At 51.3% G+C, this 25353-nt stretch overlaps 1 protein-coding gene across 1 annotated transcript; it reads left to right on the plus strand.

Moving 5' to 3' along the window:
• The first annotated feature begins 7180 nt into the window (after nt 1-7180).
• Tyro3 (TYRO3 protein tyrosine kinase) lies at nt 7181-24935 on the plus strand. Its single transcript, XM_020174219.2, has 19 exons — nt 7181-7340; nt 9018-9201; nt 9377-9477; nt 10209-10379; nt 11851-11937; nt 12683-12798; nt 15310-15487; nt 16150-16295; nt 16779-16923; nt 17674-17803; nt 17882-17982; nt 18215-18310; nt 18597-18677; nt 19221-19313; nt 19723-19844; nt 20242-20351; nt 20525-20684; nt 20884-21020; nt 23422-24935. The coding sequence occupies exons 1-19, from the start codon at nt 7223-7225 to the stop codon at nt 23810-23812; spliced, it is 2667 nt and encodes an 888-aa protein (XP_020029808.2). The 5' UTR covers nt 7181-7222; the 3' UTR covers nt 23813-24935.
• Nucleotides 24936-25353: the final 418 nt, after the last annotated feature.

The raw sequence follows: 25353 nt of genomic DNA on the forward strand, positions 1-25353 counted from the left end.
GTGTCTTATGTGGAAGAGTTCTTGCCTAGCAAGCCCAAGGCCCTGAGTTCAAGCTGCAGTACTGCAACAAACAAACAAAAAAACCCACACAAAACAATTTACTTATTAAATCTAATATGTGGTCCTTATTTATTTTTTAAAATTTTTTGTGGTTGCTAGGGCTTGAACTCAGAGCCTACACCTTGAGCCACTCTACCACCCTTTTTTTTTGGTCTCTGCCTCCTGAGAAGCTAGTATTACAGGCATGAACCACGGGCACCCAGCTGTGGTCCTTATTTGTAGCTCTTTTTTTTCTTTTGGTGGCGTGGGGTTTGAGCTCAGGGCCTCACACTAGGCAGATGCTCTTACTGCTTGAGCTACTCCACTAGCATTTTTTTTTTTTGAGGTGGGGGTCTCACTATGCTGTCTAGGCTGGCCTCTAACTTGTGATCCACCTACCTCAATCTCCTGAGTTTGTGTGTGGTGCACACCAATATGCCTGGCTTTATTATATCTTAACAAAAAACCTGTGAAAGATGGGTTTTTTTTTTTTGAGACTCTTGGAGAAAACGAACCACAAACTGAATTTTGTATGGTAGTGAATGTTCTTAACTTTTTTTGCTAGATATGTTTATGGTTTTTTTTAATTTTTGAAAAATACACTATTTTAGAATAGTTTTAAATTTACAGAAAAATTGCAAAGAGTTTCCATGTACCTCAAACAATTTTCCTGTTAACATCTAACATTAATATGCCACATTTGCTAGAACTAATGAACGTTGATATGTTATTACCATTTCAGATTTCCCATTTTTCCCTAATGATCTCCTTCTAATGTTCTTTTTTTTTTTTTCTTGGTACTGGGGCTTGAACTCAGGGCCTACACCTTGAGTCACTCCACCAGTCCTATTTTTGTGAAGTGTTTTTCAAGATAGGGTCTCAAAAAACACAAAACTGTTTTGCCGGCTTTGACTGGCTTTGAACAGTGATCCTCCTGATCTCTGCCTCCTGAGTAGCTAGGATTACAGGTGTGAGCCACCGGCACCCTGCTTTACACTTATTTTAAATTGATTTGTCATCATTTTCTTCACTTCTAATTTATATTTTCTCATCTTGACAGTGCTATTGGTATATTCATTCATACAGGAGATCTCAGAGCCACTGTGTTCTGTGTGTTTGATATTAGTAGATGTGTTATGGAGAAAAATGTTTAGCTTCACATAGATTGGGAAATTTTGAGTTGAACAAAATGAAAGAGGATTTTTAAAGCTACTGAACTTCTCAAGTTCTTTAATTAGTAGATATGCTAATTTCTAAGAGGAATGTTTCCAAAATGTATTTGTCCAGTGGAGTTCATTTTTCATGGTAAGGTCAGTGTGAGAAACACTGTACCAAGAGAGTGACCTGAATGACCTTGACTCTTTTTTCCTCCTCCCTTACTCACCTAAATTTGATTCTTCTCCACATTTATTTTATAATTCTGATTTCTTTGTGGGTTCATTCTGTTCTTTCTTAACTGCCTCACCCTGGTTCAGATACTTACCACTTAAACCTAGACTTCATGGCAATTTTCCTATTAGTTTCTTTTCTTTTCTTTCTTTTTCTTTTTTTTTGTGGTGTTAGGTCTTGAGCCACTCCACCAGCCCTAAAGGTTTTTTTTGAGATAGGGTCTCACGGAACTATTTGCCTGGGCTGCCTTTGAATTGAAATCTTTCTGGTCTCCACCTCCTGAGTATCTAGGATTACAGGTGTGAGCCACCTGGCTCTAATGTTCTTTTTTTGTTGCTGTTTATTTTTTCTTGGTCCTGGGGATTAAACCCAGGACCTCAAGCATGCTAAGTAAGCATGCACTCTTCCACTGAGCCACACTTACAGCTAAATTTCCTTTACTTTGTATGTTTTTGTGAATTTGGCAGTCTGGAGCAGTAAACTGGTACTGCAGATATGCACTTACAGAGCTCTGCTTATAGGTTTTTGAGAAGACTACATGCTGTCGGGTGGGGTAGTTCAATGCCTAGGGCGCTGGGCCAGTGTGCTGGCAGGCAAGAGAAGACTACAAAGCTAAATTGTCATTTTTATCACATCCTATCAATGGTACTCACTACCAACATGACATCATTACTGGTATTGACTTTAGTTACCCAACTGAAGTAATGTTTTTGGGTTTCTCCAATATAAAGTTATTCTTTTCTCTCCTTTTCCCCTCGCCCCACCCCGCTTTTTGTTTCCCCTTCTTTCCTTTTTTTTTTTTTTTTTTATTTTTTTTATTTATTTTTTTTTGGTGGTACTGGGGTTTTTAACTTTTTTGTGGTACTGGGGTTTGAACTCAGGACCTCTTGCTTGCTAGGTCGTTCCACCAGCCCCTTCCTTCCTTTCTTTATTTGAGACAGTATCTCACTAATGTAGCCTAGGTTGGCCTCAAACTTGTGGTCCTCCTTTCACAGGCATGTGAACCCAGACTTGGCTTTTCCCCTGCTTTTTAAGAAAGAAGTCATAGCCAGACACCAATGGCTCACAGATGTAATCCTAGCTATTTGGGAGTCTGAGATCAGGAGGATCAAGTTTCAAGGCCAGCCTGGGCAAATAGTTTGCAAGACCCTCATCTCCAAAATAACCAGAGCAAAATGGACTGGAGGTGTGGAGCTCAAGTGGTAGAGCACCAGCTTTGCAAGTGCAAAACCCTGAGTTCAAACCCCAGTCTCACGAAAAAAAAAAGAAGAAGGAAGTCAGTATGAGCAGCCACACTTAATGAGTGGGGAATTTTGCTCCACTTTCTACAGGTGGAGTATGTATATAAAGTATTTGAAATTTTTCTGCACTTATTTATGTATTCTCCGTTAACGTATGTATTCAAATATACACACACTTTACATGTTGGCATATAATCTAATACTACATTATTTTGTTGCTGAAAGTTACCCCCTCTCCCTAATCCTTTGAAATGCTCTATCAGTATGTGTGTGTGCGTGGTACAAGATGCTTCAAGATCGTCTTGTGTATTTCTTACTCTGAATCAATCATTTCTCTGAGGACCCTTGGTTCCTTTTATTTGAGAGTGGTATTAGAAACCAGGATCTGGGTGCTGGGTTGCTCCTTGCTACTGGGGAGTCATGCTTTTAAGCCTTTCCCCACTGAGAGTGTAGATATATGTGTGTATACTATTGTAAGTATGCATCTTTATACATGTTTCCATATGTAACCATTTGTATCTATTTATGAACAAGTTTATTGCCCAGGCTGGTCACAAACTCTTGGGATCAAACATTCTTCTCATCTCAGCCTCCCAAGGAGCTAGGACTGTATTATATGTGTGCCACCAGGCCTAGCTTGGATGAATTTTTTTTTTTTTTTAGTTGTTACAACTGCATGTGGTCACACATGGAGGCTGAACAGGAGGATCAAAAGTTTGAGGCCAGCCTGGGCTACCTTATTAGTATAAAAAAACCCTAAATAAATTAATAAATAAACAAATAAATAAAGGTGGAAAATCCTCACCCATCAGGCTACAATTGAAGATGGTCAAATAGAGACACAGCTAGTCACAAAGACAGAATTAACTCTCTCAGACACAGACACAACCTGTACATACGCGTGCACATTCACACACACATTCACACATGAAACTCTTCCTGTTAGGGTCACCCCCAGGTGAAATTTTCTTTTTTTCTTTTCCTTTTTCGCAGTACTGGGGACCTTCACTTTGAGCCACTCCACAGCCCTCTTTTTTTGTTTTTTCTTGTGAAGGGTTTTTTAGAGATAGGGTCTGGCTTCAAACCAAGATCCTCCTGATCTCTGCCTCATGAGTAGCTAGGATTACAGCTGTAAGCTGCCAGCACCTGGCCCCAGGTGAAGTTTTGAAGAGAGCAATTCTCTTACATAGTTTGGACCCATCTGCCCTTTCAGAAACTCCAACCTTATTGTTCTCTTCTTATTCCTAAATCTCCTCTTGAGCAGAAATCTGGTCGTTTGGGAGTTCCCCTGTGACTATAAATCAAAGTGTATCTCCCTTGGGAACGTACCTGTCTGCTTCACCTTCTGTGGGACAAGGATGACATTGTCTCTTGCTTAGTGTTTGGCAGGCACAGCAACAGTTCCCAGCATCCTTGGAATTACAACTATAGGCAGTTTTCCTGTAAGTCCCAAAGGCAGACATCCTCTGCCTGTAAGGTGACAAGGAACATAGTCTGTGGCCTGCCACATTCTTTGAGTGGGACCTGCCAACTTACCTCTTGAGCCAGTAGTTGGGAAAGAACAGATGCTTGGGCACAGGGTCAGTAAGGCTGCCATGTCCCCACAGCTCACCTTGGTTTCCTTCCTCTGGAGGGGACGGGGACTGTTAAATCTGAAAAGGCTGGAGCAACTGTTTTCTGGGACCACTGAGAGTTGGCTTCAGGGTGCCCTGCTACTGGGACCAATGCTTTTTATTTCCAGGATTGTCTTTGTCTTCTCTGGGTCCTTGGCCTACTTTAGCAGTTCTGGGTTTGATCCCCAGCCCCACAAAACAAAATAAAACAAGAAAGCAGGCAGAGTGTAGGCAGAGACGTATTTCATTTTACCAGTGTAGGGAGATGCCATGGCCCAATCTAGCTCTGTCCATAAGTGGCTGCCACTGGCCCTTCCTCCTACTCAGTTCCCTTCCACTCCTGCAGCCAGCCCCCTGCTCCTCCTGGGATATAGCTGGCTCTGGTTCTGTTCTGAGGACAGGAGCTCCTAGAACAGCTGCTCTTGTGTTAGGTCAAATACATTTCCTGTTGATTTGATTAGTTTCCTTCCAAGCAGTGCATTTATGCAAGGAGCTTTTGCAGGCATGCATTTCACAGGCAACCAACCTCCTCCAGACACACACATACAAACACACACACACACACACACACACACACACACACACACACACACACACACACACACACCTCCCCATCCACCCACAAAGTGTCAGTCACATTTAGAATTTGCACAAATGCACACCCTCCCTCGTACATCACAGTGCACACCCTCTCACCCACCTACACATCTCTTCCACAAAATCACACCTGCTCACATACCCCCAGAAGCACATTCCTATACTGTGCCCTGAGAGAGGAGAGAGAGAGAGAAAGAGAGAGAGAGAGCATGAAAGGTGGGGTGACAGGCAGGATGAGTGGGTTGTCAAAGCTCAGAAACCAAGCACCTTCTGTAGGAGCTGAAAAGTCGAAGGGCCAGGACCCCACAGGTTTCTCCCCATCTCCACCCTCCAAGCAGTAATACCAGGAGGAATTCCTAGTTAAGGGGAGAGGAAACAGGAAGTTAGGGCTCCCTGCCCACATGAAAAGTGGACTGCCTGGGGTGACAGTGATGTGTCTCAGGCCTCCAGCTGAGGTGGAAAATTTGTCAAGGCTGTAAGTGGAGAATGTGGTTGCATCCATGACATTCTCCAAGAGCCATTTTGACTGATGGCAAAGAATGGCCCTTGGGCTAGGATTCCGTCAGGTCAGGAAGTGATGGGGGAAGGGATGAAGGGAAGAAAGGAAACAGAAGATGAGTTTGGGCTCTGTCTGGCTTCAACATCCTCCAGTCTTTCAAAAGTCAGGCAGAATAAGAGGAGGAGGCTCCCTCTGACTGGAAACTTGAGTTTCCAGAGAAAAGAGGTGAGGGAGAGGTCTTGAGAAGTGACAAGTGGCTAAGCCATCTGGCTTCAACCCTGGACGGTTATCTGCCAGCCCAAACTCGGAAGCGGTGGCTCCTGGAAAGGAATAAATCTTTTCCTTTAGGAAAGGTCCTGGAGCGACCCACAGCGCCCACAAAATCTGGCAGAGAGCTCAAGCAGTCATCGGGCCCCTGCCATGCAACTCCTGACAGCACTATCTGAGTCTCTCCCAGTGCTGCCGCCTGGGGGCGCCCCCAGCTGGGGCTGAGGCTCCCGCCAGCACTACTGTTGTTATCATTAGGATAATTAATAAACAAGCATTGGGGCCAAGTGGAGGAAGAGGCAGCTCCTGCTGCTCAGAAGGAGAATCCCTGGAAAGATCCAGGAAGCCTGCCGCGATGGGAGGCCTTTCTCCCCACCCAGGACCTCTGGAAGGGCCTTCTAGAGTGGGCTCCAGGGGGACCACTTGGTCGGTGTGGTTTGGAACCACTTCTGCATCTGCCTGACAGGATGTCTGTGGGCACAGGCCACCCCAAGTGATTATTGTGGTGAAGGTTCTGAGGCAATTACTCATTCATTTAACAGGGATCTGTTTATTTCTGGAGTGCCTACTGTGCGCAGGGTGGTCTACTAATGAGAGCTGATGTTTCAATGGATAGATAACATGAGGACACTTCCAACTTTCACACCAAGTTCTGGGGAATGAGAGGTAGAAGCAGAGGAAACAAGTAGGAAGAATGACAGCCCCCAAACACAGGGCAACTGGGCTTTGGCCTGTGCAGGGCAGCAGTGGGGACAGATTATCAGATGACACCTGAGAATTACCAAACTGATGGTGCAAAACTCACGACCGGACTCAAGGTGGAAAGCGCCTTGGGAAGGTGGGCTGGAAAAGAATGGGCTCTTTCGGATAGGAGAATACTTGGTGGGAAACAGAGCACGGATATGAGGAAGTGGGGTAAGAGGCTCAATGAAAGAGGCACAAGGTGTGCTCTGGGATCCTGTGAGGGGAGCCCTGAGTCACGGCAGTTCGGGGTGTCTAATAGGTGCTTTATGCTCTGACAGGGCAGTGTTGGCTTCTGGGGTCTGGGTCTGGATGGGAGTTGGGGTGCGGTAGGGGCTTCCCACAAAGGCTGGAGGGGAGAATCTGGAGTGTTGAGAGGGTGCAGAGCGTGTAGGGAAAGGGGCGTGGCCGGGGCGCCCATCTAGGGACCGAGCCAGGTCCACAGCCGGCGGCACTGGAGGGGCCTGGGGCGGGGGGCGCGGGCCGGGCAACGGGGGCCCGGTGAGCGCGCGGAGCGAGCCACCGGGGCTCCGCGGGGGGGCGGTACGAGCTCGGGCTGCGAGAGGGCGGGCCGGGAGGAGGCGGCGGCTCGGAGAAGAACATGAATCAGCGGCGGCGGCGACGGCGGCGACGGCTGTGGAAGGAGCGCGGTGGCCCAGGAGCGGCCCCGGGGACCCCGCGCCCCTGACGCCGGCGGCCGCGGGTCCGGGAGGCGCTGGGCCAGCGCCGCCCCCCGGGCGGGCCCCAGCCCCTCCCGCGGCCCTCCCGCTCCTCCTCCCTCCGCCCTCCTCTTGTCGCTCGCGGGCCGGGCCCGGCATGGTGCGGCGTCGCCGCCGATGGCGCTGAGGCGGAGCATGGGGCGGCCGGGGCTCCCGCCGCCGCCGCCACCGCCGCCGCTGCCACTGCTGCTGGCGGCTCTGGCCTCTCTGCTGCTCCTGGAGTCCGCGGCCGCAGGTAGGGGCCGGCCCGGGAGGCGGCGGGAAGCGGGGGGCTGGCGGAGGGGTGCGGCCGGGGGGCGGCGATCGAAGCCCGGGCACCGGAGCCCGCGAGACCCGGGCCTGGGCGGGCCGGAGATTGGAGTAGGGGGACCGGCGCTGGAAGGCCGACGTTTGGGGCGCAGCGGGTGTCGGCTGCCAGATCTCCCGCCCGGGCCCCCGCCCCCAACTTTCTCGCGCCCGGGGCTCTTCTGGAGGGGTGGACGGGAGAGAGAGTGGGGTGCGGGGTGTGTTTGGCACTGGGTTTTCCCGCCTGGATCTTCCTGGTTGCTCGCTCCCTCCGCCCAGTTCTGGGGACCCCGATCTGCCCGCCTGCCTGCAGCACACGCGAAGGTCCCACTCTGAAACCACAGGGTCTGAGCACCAAGGGGCGCCCCTCTATCCTTCGGATACAGGACTGTGAGGGTGCCTAGTCACAAAATGCATCTGGACATACTCGTTCCTGTGCCCTCAGAGGTCCCCGAGCCCCAGAATGTTGGAGTTTGAGCTGGGGCAAGGTTGCTGGTCTTTGTGGGGGTTCACCTTGGTGTTCCCACTTAGCCATTGAGGCGTTTACTGAGGCAGGAGTGCCCCATGCAGTGCCTGGCTCCCCAAGTTCCCACTGCACACCTCTGGGACTGCTAGTGTATATGGGGTGTGAGGCTTGTCCTGTGACTGTTGCTGAGCGGGTGAAGGGAGTAGGGTAGAGACACAGGCCCGGGCACCACCCCCACCCCCACCCCCGCTGGCATCTTCTCTTGAGACAGTATTCCAGGCTTTATCAGTCTCAGGGAAGGGAAGGGTGACAAGTATTTTACAAGTTAAGTTGTGTGTCTGATGCTCAGAGAGCTCTGGAATTTGCTTAAAGTCACACAGCAAAGGACAGAAAGAAGCAGGAGTGGATTTCAACTATGCCAATATTTCACCTGCCCATCTTCAAAAAGCCAGGAGAGGTGTGTGCCTCTGTGGGGAGGTTAAGCTTCCAGTGGGTGGGCCCTGTTGATGTGACAGTGCCTCAGGGGTCTTGGGTTCCTGCTCAGAGCTCCACCCCTCCTTTCTACCTCCCACCTTCCTAGCACCCGCCCCTGCACACATTCAGGTATTAATAGAGCAGGCGGCTGCCAGGAAGGCTGCCATGTGTTTGATCTGACGTGGTTTTGCAGCCATATGTTCTCCACTTCAGGGGAGCACCCCCCTTCCCTTCCTCAGCCTCCCTTCACTTGGCAGAGTGGGGGTGCAAGGGGTGCTGGCGGCAGTTCAGGGACTGGGCTGACATCTTGGGTGGAGAGCTGGAAGCCTGTTGCACAGGTTGGGTGTGTAGCGGTCATTCCCAGGGCAGTGCGTGCGCCAGGAGGTGACAACTCCCCACAGGTTTAGCTCAGCATATCTTCCTTTTGGTGGTTGGGCAGTAGGGAGCTATGAGGAAGAGGTCCTTAGAGCTAAAGGCAGCTTAGCAGTGACAAAAAGTACCTGGAGAGCTTGTCAGGCCCCTTGCCTAACCTAGGTCCAGACTACCTTGCCTGTCCTGCTTCTGCTTCCTTGGCATTGGCTGAGAGCCCTTTAACACAGAAGCTCCGTACTGGAAGAGAATGGGAGATTTTTACAGAGACAGGGTTCATCTTAAATAGGCTGACACATTCTCCTTCCCTTCCCTCAGGCCTGAAGCTCTTGGGAGCCCCAGTGAAGATGACAGTGTCCCAGGGTCAGCCAGTGAAGCTCAACTGTAGTGTGGAGGGGATGGAGGAGCCTGATATCTACTGGGTGAAAGATGGGGCTGTGGTCCAGAACTCGAACCAGGTGTACATCTCAGTCAGCGAGCAGCACTGGATTGGCTTCCTCAGGTGCAGGAATGTGGGGAAGGTGTGGGAGGCCAGCTGGGGAGGCTATGCTGATATCCAGAGGTGTGTGGTTTTAAAATTTGACAACCTGTGGAAACTTCCAGAAGTGGGGCAGGCTGACCCCAGCAGATCTGTCCCTCTTGACCTTGGGGAGCAAGCCTGGTGTCTGTTTCCACAGCTTGAAGTCTGTGGAGCGCTCTGATGCCGGCCAATACTGGTGCCAGGTGGAGGACGGGGGTGAAACTGAGATCTCCCAGCCAGTATGGCTCACGGTGGAAGGTGAGGAGGTAGAGCCGCATGGGTGTGTTGTTCCTGGGGCAGGTGCTAGTGAGCATACCTCTGCAGAGGGGAACACAGTGGAAACTGGGATACCCTACTGCCCCTGGCTCCAGGCCCACCCAGACATCAGAAGACCCTACCTGCTGGAGTCTGGATATCTGAGAACCCAGGGGCAACATGGACCCACAACCTACAGGATGCTGTCACTTTCAGTTGTCAGAGCAGCAAGCTTCAAGCACCCATCTGGGACTGGGCCCTGCTTTGCCAAGTGGCCCAACCAGCAGGGGCAGGGTGGGGGAGGGGAGGAAGGCCTCACAGCTGCAGGAGCTCAGAGCTGTTCAGCCCTAGAAAACAAAGTGACTAAGAAAGTAACAAAGGCCCTGAACAGGAGCTGGGGCCTGCCAGCAGAACTCTGGAAGGCTCCCACCCACTCCCCCTCCTGCGTGCCCCTCCCCCAGCTCCCCACCCCAGCCTCCTGCCTTACTCTGAGAAAGGCTGTCAGAGCAGGTCTGGGAAGACAGTGTGGGGGCAGCAGAAAAGATATTCCCAAGGAAGCTGAGGAAAAGAGGCACCCCTGCCCCCCAAGCTTCATGGCTTTTCTGTAGTTGTCCCACCTTAAGGGGTCGGTAAGGACCTTCTGGTAGAGGACTTGGAATGAAGCAAGCCCGTCATTAGTCAGAAGGAGGCTGAGAAGCAGCAAGGCTCACTCCCCACTCCTCATCTCTCCCTAGGTGTGCCATTTTTCACTGTGGAGCCAAAAGACCTAGCAGTGCCCCCCAATGCCCCTTTCCAACTGTCTTGTGAAGCTGTGGGTCCTCCCGAACCTGTGACCATTTTCTGGTGGAGAGGACACACGAGGATTGAGGGCCCTGCTCCCTCTCCCTCTGTTTTAAATGTAACAGGTGAGCAGCCTCCAGAGGGCCTTGTGCTGGGTCCTTGCCTGTGGTGAGGCCAGCAGAGTCGGGATCTGCCCACATCACTGGGTTTCTGTCATGAGTGTCCAGAACGATCCCCTGTGCTTGGGTGCGTGGCCACCTCGTTGCTAAGCTCATTAGTCAGGCGTGCTAGGCTGGCTGGGTGGGCTGATTAGTGGCCATCCTTCTGTGTGTGCTCAAGGAGGGTGCTGAGGCCTCCTTGCCTCCATCACAGCAGTCTTGGCCATGCACAGTGGGGCCTGGGCAATGAATTGTGTGAGACCAGGGGCACCATCCCCTCCCCACCCTCCCAAGGGAAGGAGCCAGAAACCAGCCCACGCAGAGCTAGGGAGGAGTGTCTGGCACACATGGAAAAGAGAAGACTCCATGCTGCAGAAAGGGAAATGGGGGTAGGTGGAGGGGGAAAGGGAGGCCCCTGTATCTTTGTGCTGGCCTCCCTTTCCTGATGGCCCTTTCCAGAAATCTCCAGACTTTTTCTCAAACTACAGTGTCTGCTCATACCTCTGCACAGTTTTGACCCAAAGCAGCTACGCCTGCATATCCTCCTGGTTCCCAAGGTCCTTAGGCACAACACCATCACATGCTTGTGAAGTTTGCCAATCTGTGAAACTCAGTTTACTGCTTCTGGTTGAGTCTTGAACTGGGCAAAAATGATGAGAGCTGGAGCTTGGTCTCCTGTGAGAACAAGGTGAGAGGGAAAGGGCTCTGATGTGCCAAGTCCCCAGCAATTTGAAGCTTGAGAAAAGGTGGATTATAGGACCTGCTGGAGCAAGGGCAGGTCCTGTTCGGAGAGGAGGCTGTGTTAGCTGCTTCCCTCCAGATGTGCGTGGTTAGGACCCTCAGGCAGCCAGTTCTATAATAAGCACTCAAGGAACTCCTACTACACATACCACACTGTGCTGGGCACCACAGGGGATTGAGGAAATACAAAGGAGATAGAAGCCACCTTTCCAGCTCAGGAAGAATTGAGTATAACTGAGGAGATAAGACACGCATAAGGAGCTGAGGACTACTGCACGTCAGAGAATCTGCAAAAACAACAAAGATAGGACACAGTGCAAACAAAAGGGCTCTGGTATGCACCAAAAAGGAGTGACCAGAAAAGGGAGGCAGCTCTGCACTGCCTGTGGGAGATGGGATTGTGGTGGGAGGTGCTGGGTAACATTTCTCAAGTGCTCACTGTGTGCTCTGCACTTTACATAACTTGCCTGATTCTCAAAATTCTCCCATTCAAGAGATAAGAAAACAGAGGCCCCATCCAAGCTTGTTAGACTCCAAAGACCTTGTTCCCTTCCACTGTGCCCCACTGTCCAGCCCATTCCTTTGGTTGGAGGGATTTCTAGGATGGTCAGGCCAGAGGCTGAGTGCCCTCCTTCCCCAAGCCTGTACGGAATGGGAGTTGCTGCTTGGGAGGCTGACTGAGGTTTCCTGGCCCTAGGGGTGACCCAGAGCACAGAGTTTTCCTGTGAAGCTCACAACAGAAAAGGCCTGGCCACTTCCCGAGCAGCCATTGTTCGCCTTCAAGGTAGGAAGACATCAGGGCAGCCGGGTAGGGTAGGTAAGGCCGGGGCGTTCTCAGCCAGCTATAGTACAATTGTGGTGTTCCAGTTTCCTTCAGTCCTGCTGGGTTCTCTGGGAGAGGGGTAATTGGCATAGCTCCCATTCCTAGTGGGAGCACCTGAGACCCTGTCATGGCTGAGATGAGAATAGAATCCTGACGTCACAGCAGATTTCCCATCACGAAGCACAGTCCTTGAGAAGGAGGGAGGGAGGGAGGGAGAAAGGAGCCAGCAGGAGATGGTCAAGGCTCCAGCTCAACCTTGTTTCTCCCACTCCTGTGGAGGGAATGGGGGCGGGGGAAGCAGCCTCCCAGATGATTGAGGAGACCCAAAGGGCTGTGCACAGAGGGAGAGAAGGAGGAAGGGAGGAAGCCAGCGGGTGGAGGAGCTTGTCTGTGGCTGCAGGAGCCAGCTGCCTATTTGTCCCTTTGTATTTCCCAAGGCCCCAGAACTGCCCCCACACATCAGCTTATCTTATTCTTTGGTCAGGGCCCCTTATTCAGAGAGGCGACCCAGGCACATTCCCAGGTATGAGCAGCTGTGCCCTACTGGTTTCTGCTTTGTGCACCACTGTGTCCTGGGGATGCTGAGTAGTGTTTTCTAGGTTGAGGTGCTCCAGGCCCTAGGGAGAACTTGAGGCTTGGCTCCCATGCCTCCTGCTCCCTCCTCTCACATCCTTACTGGGCACTGAATCTAAGTCTCCATCCACAGCACCACCTGCGGCCCCCTTCAATATCACAGTGACAAAGCTCTCCAGCAACAATGCTAGCGTGGCCTGGGTGCCAGGTGCTGATGGCCAAGCCCTGCTCCAATCCTGTACAGTGCAGGTAGGCTGAAATAAGCCCAACTGGTTCTCCTAGACTGACCATGCTTGTTCCGGCTGCCTGACTGGCACTTTGTGATAATGGTGTCGCACTTAGCAGATCTGTCCATCAGGCTTGATGTGCCACACCATGCAGGGCCTGCATCTTAGCAGGAAGAGACCAGAACACTGTCTCTTATCTTAGTATGCTCTGGCAACTAAGACACTCTGCATATCGGCTCAAGCCTGTACATAAATCCTTCGGGCTGGATCCTAGGGCAGATTTAGTACCTGGAAGAGCTTTTTTTTTTTGGCTTTTCCCGATGCTGAGGATCGAATCTAGGGCCTTGAATATGCTCAGCAAGTGCTCTACCACTGAGCCACAGCCCCCAGCCCTGGAAGAGTTTTTTCTGTGTGGGTAAAACTCTGCACTCTCATGTCCTTACCGCTGCCCAAAGAGACCAAGAGGACCAGAAGGGCTCCTAAGCCCTGGAGAGTAAAAAAAAAAAAGGTGGCTAGCGTGATACTATGTCCAAGAGGCAATGCAGCCTTGCTTATTTTTATGTTTATTCAGAAGGGATTTAATGAGGGCCTTTTGAAATTGTTCTCACTAGTTCCCCTGGGCAGGAGAGGCCCCTGCCCTGGACTCCACCATCTCTTTAGCCGCAGCCCTTTGTGCCTGAGCAAAGTCTCCAGTGTCATGAGAACCAGCCTCTCAGATGAGCCACGACACGATAATTTACGTCCAGTATCTCTTTTTCTTTTTCTGTCGTTCTTTCTTTGTCTTTTGTGGTGCTAGGTATTGAACCCAAGGCCCTTGCTTGTGCTTGGCATGTGCTGTAACCACGGAGCTACACCACCAGCCCCAGGGTCTTTTGCCCTCACAGGGCTGGCCTTGAGTCTGACTCCAGGGCCTGTGAGGCCTCTGGTCCATCTTCCCACACTGTCATGTGTACCTTTAAGCCCAAAGGGCAGTCATTTTGGAGGGAGGGGTCAGGGGTGATAAGCCTGGGTATGCAGGCAGCATTGTCCACACCTCTGCACTTGAGGCTCCTGGTGGTACAGACCACTGCCTAGGGACTAATTCTTCCAGAGCCACCACGCTGACTTGGGACTCTGAGGACTTGGGGAATTATAAATGGAAGGTGGCTCTGAAAGTTTATTTTAAAGATAACAAGATAGAAACTAGGCTTGGGATACAGCCCAGTGTAGAGCACTTACCTAGCATGTATAAAGGCCTGGGTAAGATCTCTTGCAAAAAAAAAAAAAAGAAAAAGAAAAAGTGTTAGATGTTTTTAATGTTTAAGTATTTAGCCGTATACTATGTGGAGTACTTTTCTTTTTATTATTATTATTATTTTTGGTGGGACTAGGGTTTGAACTCAGGGCTTCCCTCTTGCAAAGCAGGCACTCTACTGCTTAAGCCACGCCTCCAGTCCATTTTGCTCTGGTTATTTTAAAGATGGAATCTCCTGAATTATTTGCTCGGGCTGGCCTTGAATGTCAATCCTCCCAATTTTAGCCTCCCAATTAGGTAGGATTACAGGTGTGAGCCACCAGTATCCAGGTAATGTATGAATTTTTTCTTTTTTTTTTTTTTAACTTTAAAAAAAATTGTTTTTGGTGGCATGGGTTTTGAACTAAGGGCCTCATGTTTTCTAGGCAGGCTCTGTTGCTACTTGAACCACTCCGCCAGCTAGTACATGGACCTTTAATTGTACTCTCGAATGGATGCCAGTGACTCATGCCTGTAATCCTAGCTACTCAGGAGGCAGAGTTCAAGAGGATCCCAGTTGGAAGCCAGCCCCAGCCAAATAGTTCACAAGACCCTATTTTGAAGCACCCAACACAAACAGGGATGGTGGAGTGGCTCAAGTGGTAGAGTACCTGCCTATAGCAAGTATGAAGCCCCGAGTTCAAGCACTAGCATTGCCAAGATAAATAAATAAATAAATAGATAAAAATAATTGTACTCTGGCCTTGTGTCCCCAGATGTAAGGAGGGGCTGGTTCAAAGTGCCCTAGGCTCCCTGTTTCTCTCATCTTGGGAAGCTCTGAGACTTTGGAATGGCATTTAAACAATTGCAATAAATGTCAAATACTCTCGAACAGTTAAGGACCAAGTCCAAAGGGACAAGAAGAGTTTTCAGAGTAGCTGAGAAAGGCTTTCACCAAGAAAGTAATAATTTTACTGAATTTTTCCTTCGGGGGGGGCAGGGTGGGGAATCTAAGCCAGGCCTTGGGTGGGTTATCACTCTACCACTGAGCTACATCCCTAGAATGTAGCAAGAAGACTAGGTCATTCCAAGCAGATGGCACCGCATGGAGTGTAGAATCTGGAGTGGTGTTGGGCAGAGGCAGGTTGGGAGGGCATTACAGTGTTTTCTTTTTGGTGGTACTAGGCTTTGTGCTTGCGAGGCAGATGTAGAGGAAGCATTCATCAAGCTTCCATACCACACTTACTCAGTCTTCCATCTCACCTCATGGACTTTAGGGGCCTCCTTCCCGTAAGTCATTGCTTTTCTGCTTTTCTGCAGGTGACACAGGCCCCAGGAGACTGGGAGGTCCTTGCTGTTGTGGTTCCTGTGCCACCCTTTACCTGCCTGCTTCGGGACCTGGTGCCTGCCACCAACTACAGCCTCAGGGTGCGCTGTGCCAATGCTTTGGGGCCCTCCCCCTACGCTGACTGGGTGCCTTTTCAGACAAAGGGTCTAGGTAAGGGACTGGGTGGGACTGGAGGGATTAGCAGCGGGGCTGGCTGGAGTTCTGAATGGAGCTGATGGAGAGGGGCTACCTGAGAGGGAAGTTCAGACGTCATTCAGCCAACATTTACTGAGTGCCTGCTGCATATCATGACATACCACTTTGTATCTAGTTCTTGTGGGTGGAACAGATATGCAAACCGGAGAAGATTGGATAATGTGATGAAGGTGTTACGGGGTGGCCAAGAAAATCCTCTAAAGAGATGTGAGTGACTCCTGAAGGATAAGGAAGAAGCTGTGTAAACGTTTGGGGGAAATTGCATTAGGGCGAAGGTGCGGCAAGTGCAGACAGAAATTAAGGCAGGAACTTGCTTGGAGTTGTGACCGTAGCAAGGAGGCTGACTAGGCTGTGTGAGTGTGGTGTGTTGGGAGGGTGAGGCAATAACCATGGTGATGAAGAGCAACACTGCAGAGCTGTGGGGCTGGGGTGCTGCCTTCCTGCCCAAGCTGGTCCTCCACCCTGACACAGTGGGTGAGAGCAGTCAGAGCTGGGTGTAAGCCCTTTTCTGCCGCTCTCTGAGTTGTCCGGTTCTTGGCTTTTGATCCAGAGATCTGTGTAGGATAATGATGATGTGAAAAGGAGGGGTCTTAGCAACTTTCTCTCTTTGGGTACAGCCCCAGCCAGCGCTCCCCAGAACCTCCATGCCATCCGCACAGACTCAGGCCTCATCCTTGAATGGGAAGAAGTGATCCCTGAGGGCCCTTTGGAAGGCCCCCTGGGACCCTATAAGCTGTCCTGGGTTCAAGACAATGGGACCCAGGTATGACAGACCCTTCCACTTCCTGTACTGTAGAAAGGCAGCCTTCCATGTCCAGAGGCCCTTCAGAGCTTTAGAATGGCTATCTGTCCGGGGCCTGGGCCTCCCACCACCCAGGCAACACACTCCCTTCTCCCCCATGGCCAGCTCCACTCCTTACTGGATTATGTTGCCTGTTGGAATTGCCCAGTGGCCACTTTGCATTTAAAGTAGGAAGCATACTCTTGCCCCAACTGGAGGAGGGCACAGATAAGGCTTTGTCCCCAGCCTAATTCTCTCCCATCCCCCACTGGTGCTGAGCCTTGTTTGTGTTCTAGAGAGGCCTCTTCTCCCTCCGCAGCCCAGAGCAGGAATGTGATGACATCCAGAAGGTTGTGTTCCCGCAGACCCTGCTCTCAGTGCCCCAAGTCCCCGTGTTCCTAGCCAGCTATAGCTGGAGGCCTGGTTCTCTGGCTCAGTGTGGAGAGGGCTTTCTCTTGGCTGCAGGATGAGCTGACAGTGGAGGGGACCAGGGCCAACCTGACAGGCTGGGATCCCCAGAAGGACCTGATCGTGCGTGTTTGCGTCTCCAACGCAGTTGGCTGTGGGCCCTGGAGTCAGCCACTTGTGGTCTCTTCTCACGACCATGCAGGTGAGGCATATGGAGGATGAAGACAGGAAATCAGCGCTTTCAAAGCACTTGGAGAGGTGGGAGGAAGCAGGCGGCACCTGTCCTCCTAGAAGGCCCCCAAACTTAGGGTCAAGCAGTTGAGGCCAAGGTTGGCATTTATCTATTTCTGTCTGTCTGTCTATCTATCTGTCTATCTATCTATCTGACAGTACTGGGGTTTGAACTCAGGCTCTCACACTTTCTAAGCAGGTGCTTTACCACTTGAGCCACCCTGCTAACCCCTGGGGTTGGTTTTCATATCTCTTTGCTCCAGAACCGTCATATAAATCCTTGGTCACATTATATAGTCACAACTGCCATGGCCTGTCACAGTCCAAGTCGGAACTCTTAGAACTTTCTCTGGAACCTTTTTCACCTGTCCTTACTGACTTAGGGAGCCTTTTTGACCAGGCCAAATGGCCTTCTTGGGAAATTTTTTTTTTTTTTTTTTTTGGCGGTACTAGGGTTTGAACTCAAGACCTTGGGCTTGCAGATGCTCTACCATTTGAGTCACTCTCCTTGCCCTTTTTCTCAGCTTTGTTTGTTGAGATGGGGTGTTACTAACTTTTTACCCCACCAGGCAGGCCTGAAACTGCAATCTTTCCAATCTTCACTTCCTGAGTAGCTGAGATTATAGGCATGTACTACTCCACCCAGCCCCTTATTCTGGGAAAGTTCTAAAGGAACCCTTGATGCCAGCCTGTCTTATGCTACTGTCCTTCCCTCCCATAGGGCAGCAGGGTCCTCCCCACAGCCGCACATCCTGGGTGCCTGTGGTCCTTGGTGTGCTCACAGCCCTAGTGACTGCTGCTGCACTGGCTCTCATCTTGCTTCGAAAAAGACGGAAGGAGTCACGGTTTGGGTAAGGGAGTGGGGCCAAGGAGGGAGAGGCGGATGGTGACAGAGGGCAATTGAGTTGATCCCAAGGGTTTCCCTTTAGGCAAGCCTTTGACAGTGTCATGGCCCGAGGGGAGCCAGCAGTTCACTTCCGAGCAGCCCGGTCTTTTAATCGAGAAAGACCCGAACGAATCGAGGCCACGCGTGAGTGGTGGAGGATCATGGGAGGGACAGATGGGCTGTCTTGTGCTTCTACCTGCATTCTTTTACCAGCTCATTAATTTGACCAATATGTCTGAAGCATGATGAGGCCCAGGGTAGTAAAAGACAGACAGACCTACCTCATGGAACTCACCACCCCTGTTCCGAGAGAGCCAAGCTCTTAAGTGGGTCCAAGAAACAGCTCAGCCCCGTTCTCACCTCCTCCTCCCTGCAGTGGACAGCCTGGGCATCAGCGATGAACTGAAAGACAAGCTGGAGGATGTACTCATCCCGGAGCAGCAGTTCACCCTGGGCCGGATGCTGGGCAAAGGTGTGTGGGCTGCGCAGGGCTGGCATGAGCCGGCCCTCCCTTTGGGTTTGGTTATCCCTGGCACTTTGAGGGTATGAGTGGGTCAGCTTCTATAAACAAGATATGCTTGTAGATGCCTGGGTTTGGGGGTGCTAAAGGGAGTGCTGGCTAGGGGCAGGGGGCTGAGGAGCCACTCCCTGCAGGAGTGATCAGCTCTGGTGGCCTCGGGAGGTGGAGGGACACCTGGTAGGGAAGGGAATGGGAGCTGGAGGCCAAGCAACCTCACCCTCATTGGTTACATTCCTAGGAGAGTTTGGGTCTGTGCGGGAGGCCCAGCTAAAGCAAGAGGATGGCTCCTTTGTGAAAGTGGCCGTAAAGATGCTGAAAGGTGGGTGAACAAGACGGATTGTGAAGGCTTTCCTTGGTAGGGTTAAAGGGGTGTCTGATCCTAGATCAGACTCTGCTTTGGGCCAGGGTTTTCCAAGATGATCTAGTCAGCACTAACCAGGATGCTGCCTGTAGCACGTGAATAATTCAGAAGCATAAACCCACAAAGAGATTCATGTTCCAGCATCGCAAGAACAGCGACTTCCCTCTGAGTTCATTCTTGGGATAATTACAGCTGTGCTTGGTTGAGCTGCTGGGCTGTGGAAACCAAAGAGGTGCTCACTGAGTGAGCACCACTCAGTGGCTGTTTGTCCTTCTTGTGACTAGACTGTTATCCTGGTCTCCTGGGATGCTCAGAACTTTTGGAGGGAGGCGGGGGGAGAAGGCTGTTTGGGGATTGAATTCAGGGCCTTGAACTTGCACTCTACCACTTGAACCATGTCCTGTCCAAAGCTCAGGACTTTTGAAGAATGAGACTTAGGAGTCTTGGATCAGAGCCGGGGAAATATCTCCTTTCACTCTCTCCCTCATCCATTTCTCCCAGCGGACATCATTGCCTCCAGCGACATTGAAGAGTTCCTCAGGGAAGCAGCTTGCATGAAGGAGTTTGACCATCCACATGTGGCTAAACTTGTTGGTGAGCCCATTGCGGGGAGGCAGATAGAGAATAGGGCTAAAAATACACTCCACCAACACAAGAGGACAGCTTGTAGGAGAGAAGTTTGCATTTACCTGGTAAGAAGGAGGCACAACAGCGAGCAGGGGCCTGGCTAAAATCTGACCATGCTTCAGGCAAGGAGCTTAGTCTGCAGACCCTGTGCCAAAGGTCTGTGGGCAGAGGATAGGACAGGGAACATGCGCTGCAGATCTGGGAGCAGCCAGAGCCCCTCCTGGATAGCCCGCAGATCAGAGAGGAACCATGAGAAAAGAAACTGCACAGCCAGGGCTAGGGGTGGGACCCAGTGGGTGGGGACCGATGGGTGGGGACTGAGGTAGATTTCTGAGCTGTCTTGACCTTTACTTGTCTGACTCTTCCTTGTCCCCAGGGGTGAGCCTCCGAAGCAGGGCTAAAGGCCGTCTCCCCATCCCCATGGTCATCCTGCCCTTCATGAAGCATGGGGACTTGCACGCCTTCCTACTTGCCTCTCGGATTGGGGAGAACCCCTTTGTGAGTGTCTGGGGTGGGAGTGGCCAGGAGGAAGTGGGTTTGGAGAATAGGCCTGGAGAGGGACAAGGCTTCAGGAAGAGAGGGGCTTGGTGGTTCGGGCCTCTGGAGTTGCTTGGGAGAGGGAGAGCTTCCTTTTCCCTCATGAAGCCCTGCTGAGAATTTTAGGCTGGGCAAGGGTCCTTTCTGTGAGAAGAGACTTGTGGTGCAGGAGTCTTGGCCCTCAGGTTCTTTCACAGGCTTGCCACAGCTTCCTTGCCTTGGAAAAGCCCTCCATCCCCTTTCCTTCCTTTCAGTGATTCTGAGGACACTCTTTAGGCTTTCTGGCCAGGGAACCCCATTCGCCCTGCCCCAGCTGGGTGGGCAGATCCAGCCTGAGCTTGCCCTGTCTGCCTACCAGAACCTGCCCCTGCAGACCCTGATCCGGTTCATGGTGGACATTGCCTGTGGCATGGAGTACCTGAGCTCCCGGAACTTCATTCACCGAGACCTGGCCACTCGAAATTGCATGTAGGAATTCTGGCGGGCCCGGGAGTGGGAGACAGCAGCTAGTGCCAGGAGGAACTGGCTGATGGTCCTGTCTGGGGCAGTACCTGCGGTGCATGGGGATAGCCTGGGAAGAAAAGCTGTGAGCTTGGGGAGCATGGGGGAAGGTTGCCCTTGTCCTCTGACATTCCTCACAGGCTGGCAGAGGACATGACAGTGTGCGTGGCCGATTTTGGACTCTCCCGGAAAATCTATAGTGGGGACTACTATCGTCAGGGCTGTGCCTCAAAATTGCCTGTCAAGTGGCTGGCCCTGGAGAGCCTGGCTGACAACCTGTATACTGTGCACAGTGATGTGGTGAGCAAGGTGGCACAGCGGGGCTTGGGATAATGCAGGTGATGTGGACTAGTGTGTGGGGGGAAATGCAGGACCCTCAGGGGCTCTCTGCCTAGGTATGAGGCCCTGGAACCCCAAGATGTGCTTGCCCCAGAGCCATGGCTCTGCTTGGCTCAGGAAGCCTAGTGACACCCTGTCCCTAACCCCAATTCTGTACCAGTGGGCCTTTGGAGTGACCATGTGGGAGATCATGACTCGTGGGCAGACGCCATATGCAGGTATTGAAAATGCTGAGATTTACAACTACCTCATCGGCGGGAACCGCCTGAAACAGCCTCCGGAGTGCATGGAGGATGTGTGAGTACCTCTTGCCCCTCTTCCTTTTCTTTCTTTCTCTCTCTTTTTTTCTGATAGAAATGTTCTTGTAGTTGGAGAGAAGACTTACCTCCACCCCATACTCCCTATTCATCCACCACCTCCCTTCTTGTTTTCTTTCTTTCTGCCTTTCTCATCCCATCCCATATTTCTTGCTCCAGCCTTTTGCTATGACTGCTTTCTCCAGTTTCTAGAAAGAGGGCAGAAGGTAGAGCAGATAGCAGTGCAAGTTTCTCTATCACCTTCTCCCCACTCCTGCCTCTTTCTTGGACCCCAGCTAGTCTAAGAAAACCTGTTCTAAGCTCCCTTCCCCCTCAGATAGGACTGCACAGGGCCCAGGAAAAATTAGGCTACTCCTTGCTTGGCAAGGAGCGGGGTTGGGGAGCAGGTTAGTTCCTTGGCCTTGGCCTCTTGGGGGAGTGTAAAGTATCTGAGATCCTGGGAAGAAGGTAACATCTACCTTTCCTTGTTGTAAGGCCCTGGGAAGCGGGGCAAGGTGGTATTACCACCTACCATAGTGTTGGCAAAAGCCTGTGACAAGAGGATATTTAAGTGCTTTGTTATTCTTTCAGAGTATCTTCCTCTAACCCTATAAGGAAAAGACTTAAACCCATTTTGTAGATGAGGAAATAGGATTAAAGAGGTTAAGTAACATGACCAGAGTCACACAGCTATTACATGAATGAGTTGGTATTTGAACCTTTGTCCTTGTGGTTTCCGAGTATGTGCTGTCAACCATGAAACCAACTGTGATTGGTCTGGTCTAGCCTTATTCCCTGGCTCCATTCAAGCCAGGGTGTTTCTGGGTCAGCATCAGTGGGAAAGAGATCACAGTGACCCAGGGGGTATGTGCTTCTTTTGTTGCTGTGAGGTTGGACCTCCTGAGTGTCAAGGCCATGAACCAGCAAAAGGCTGAGGCTATACAGTGGCATTGTTTTCTAGGGCAGCAGATTTGAAGTGTCAGGAGCCAGGGCTGTGGGCCTCACCGGCACCTGAGAGGGAAATCCAAGAGCAGGACCAACCCTGCCCTCCTATTCATCAAGCCATGCTTAGGGCATGGTGGGAACTGGAAACTCAAGTCTCCTTCCAGCTGCAGCTGGCCTTGGTCCTCATCTGAAGTTATAGAAGCTCTCCTGGGCAGTAGAGACAGGCCATGGCTGAGTCTCTGCCAGGCTGGAGCTGGTATTGTCAATGGAGAGTGGGCAGACACTGGCCTCCCACCAGGCAGCCTGGTGGATAGGTGCCAGTTGGCTCCTAGCACAGCCTTGAGAATGTGTCCTGCTCTGGCTGCGTACCCTTGGCCCTGGATCATTCCCACGGCCTGCTTGGGGTCTGACATGATTCTTCCCATTATCGGGGCCCCTGTCAGGAGGGCTGATGGTTGGTAGTGAGGCAGTGCATGTGGCTTTTCATGGGCATAGGCAAGTCAGGCACGTGTTCTGGTTGCACTTGTTCTCAGACCCTTTCCACTAGGTTTTGTGGGGAGTTTTGTTTTTTGTTTTTCTTGCCTGAGTCATTCCTTGGGAACAGTGATAGGCTTCAGAGAATCTGTAAGGCTCCTGAAATAGTATGTAAAAAAGTATTCCTGCCAGGGGGAGAGGGCTGGAAGCTTTTCTTAGGAGTCTGTGGACAATGAGGATTTAAGAGCACTTGAGTGGGTGCTGCCTCAGTGGACTTGGGACAAAAAAGTGTGTGCACAAATCCACTTTCTAAAAAAGTAACCCTGGGGCTGATGGAGTGACTCCAGGACTAGGGTGTAGCTCAGTGGTAGAGCAGTTGCCTAGAGGCTCTGGGTTCTATCCTCAGCACCACAAAACAGAAAAACAACCCTGACTCCAGGCTGTGTTGTACAAGACAAAGCACTCACAGTAAGGCCTCCCAAGACTACTAAGAAAGGACTTTGGCTCACGCCTGTAATCCTAGCTACTTGGGAGTCATAGATCAGGAGGATTGAGATTTGAAGCCAGCGCAGGCAAATAGGTCTCAAGATCCTATCTCAAAAAAATCCATCAAGGGTTGGTGGAGTGGCTCAAAGTATAGGCCTTGAGTTCAAACCCCAGTACTGCAAAAAAAAAGAAAAAGAAAGGACTTCGGAGCCGGCATACTTGACTTCAAATCATAGCCCAATTACTTCCTACCTTTGTGACCTTAGTCAAAGTTATTAACCTCTTCAGTTTCCACATTTGTAGAATAGGAATCACTTTATTTCATAGATGTTGTGAAAATTACATAATTTAGTAAATGTAAAGTACTTAGCCTGATCCATACTAAGCCTTATTGACTAGTATGTCACATAATATTTTTTTTGCCATCCCAGTGCCATATAGTTAAGGGGCCTCTGCTGGGGGGTTGCTACCTCCGCTCCCCCCTCTCTCCACCCCAGGTATGATCTCATGTACCAGTGCTGGAGCGCTGACCCAAAGCAGCGCCCGAGCTTCACATGCCTGCGAATGGAGCTGGAGAACATCCTGGGGCACCTGTCTGTGCTGTCCACCAGCCAGGACCCCCTGTACATCAACATTGAGAGAGCCCAGCAGCCTGCAGACGGAGGGAGCCTGGAGCTGCCCTGCGGGGAGCAGCCTGGCAGCAGGGCCGGGGATGGCAATGGCCTAGGGGCAGTGGGTGGCACCCCCAGTGACTGTCGGTACATCTTCAGCCCTGGAGGGCCAGCTGAGCTGCCTGGGCAGGTGGAGCAGCAGCCAGAGAGCTCCCTCAATGAGACCCAGAGGCTGCTGCTCCTGCAGCAAGGGCTCCTGCCCCATAGTAGCTGTTAGCCCACAGTAGGAGAGCAGCCAGGGCTTCCACCTGGCTCTGCTGGCTGCTGTGCTGGCTGACTCAGCCCTGTCTGACCCCAGCCCAGGCAGCGAGGTGTGGAGGCTCCTGTGGTAGCCCTCCCAAGCTGTACTGGCACCTGACTGACCAAATCGCCCAATCCCAGTTCTTCCTGCAACCACTCTGGCCAGCCTGGCATTAGTTCAGGCCTCGGCTTGGAGGAGGTGGACCAGACCTGGTTGCCTGAATTCAGGCAGCTGGCAGGAGGGGGGTGGTTATGTTTCCATGGTTACCATGGGTGTGGATGGCAGTGGGGGAGGGTAGATCCAGCCCTGTGGGCCCCTACCCTTCTGGCTGAGCCGCCCCCTGCTGTTTTAGTGCATGCCTTGAGCTGCCTCCAGCCTGGGGGCTAAAAAATGCCCACCATGCTTGGGTGTAAATGCCAGGTTCGTTCCTCTGTGTCACAAAGAGATGCCCTTGTATTTTTCCCTTCTGGTGAGAGTTGGTAAGGATTGGCATAGTCGGATCCCAAGCCCTGTCAAAAGACATGATGGGACACTCCCAGGTCTGAATCCTTGTCACAGTCCTGATTTCCCACCCTGCCTAGCCAGAGATGGTGGGGAGGGTGCTTCCCTGAAGCTGGCCAGCCCCACCGAGGCGTGCAGAAACCGAAGGCTATCAGAGAGCCATCGTCTAATGGCAGCACTGAGCCTGGCAAGAGGAAGGGGTGCTGAGGGGCTAGCCCCATGAGTGAGGTGGGAGGAATTCGGGAGCCCCTTCCCAAGCCCTCCCACAGTCTGTCTGAGCATGCTACCAAATTTCCAAATATCCTGAGACTAACAAAGGCAGCTGTGTGTGAGCTCAGCCCTTCCACATGGTGACCCTTAGTCCCACCCTCCCCTCTCTCCAACTGGACACCCTCTTCTGTCCCAAGTCTCCAGAGAGAAAATAGGCCTGATGGCCGGTATGAGCGAGAGGGAGTTCCTGGAGCCTGGACCTCAGCCCTGGCTGGGGGAGGGGGAGCCTCCTAGAATGCATGGGGCAGGTCCTTGCTGTTAGGAACATTTCCAGCCTGTTAAGTTGCTGTTTAAAAACAGAAATAAAATCGAAGACTAAAGAACCAAAGCTTTGTCTCTTAAATGTTTACTTTTTTTTTTTCCAGATCACAAAAATGAAACATCTTTGCATAGAGAAAAGTCTGGAAAGACATACGCCAAAATGTTAACAGCTGTTATTTTTATATGACATGATGAAGGGGACTTTATTTTTCCCCTCCTGTATTCTAAGTTTTCAGCATTGAGCACAAAATGCTTTTGTAATTAGATAAAGCCCCCAATGAATCACACCGTGACATACATCATCTTTGTAGACACAGGAAATTATAAAAGACGCCAGTTACCTGTAATCCCACCATCCAGATAACCACAACTGAGCTTTTGAAAATGCAAATGTATTGCCGGGCACCAGTGGCTGATACTTATAATCCTAGCTACTCAGGAGGCAGAGATCAGGAGGATCATGGTTCAAAGCCAGTCCGGGCAAA

The sequence above is a fragment of the Castor canadensis genome, chromosome 2 (genome assembly GCF_047511655.1).
Source record: "Castor canadensis chromosome 2, mCasCan1.hap1v2, whole genome shotgun sequence".
Classification (NCBI taxonomy): domain Eukaryota; kingdom Metazoa; phylum Chordata; class Mammalia; order Rodentia; family Castoridae; genus Castor; species Castor canadensis.

What these genes read in the sequence shown, in the direction of transcription:
- Tyro3 (XM_020174219.2), top strand. Translation starts at nt 7,223, where the DNA reads ATGGCGCTGAGGCGGAGCATGGGGCGGCCGGGGCTCCCGCCGCCGCCG. An exon ending in CTCTGTTTTAAATGTAACAG is followed by an intron (nt 10,380 to 11,850) that starts GTGAGCAGCCTC and finishes TCCTGGCCCTAG; the next exon opens with GGGTGACCCAGAGCACAGAG. An exon ending in TTCAAGACAATGGGACCCAG is followed by an intron (nt 16,296 to 16,778) that starts GTATGACAGACC and finishes TCTTGGCTGCAG; the next exon opens with GATGAGCTGACAGTGGAGGG.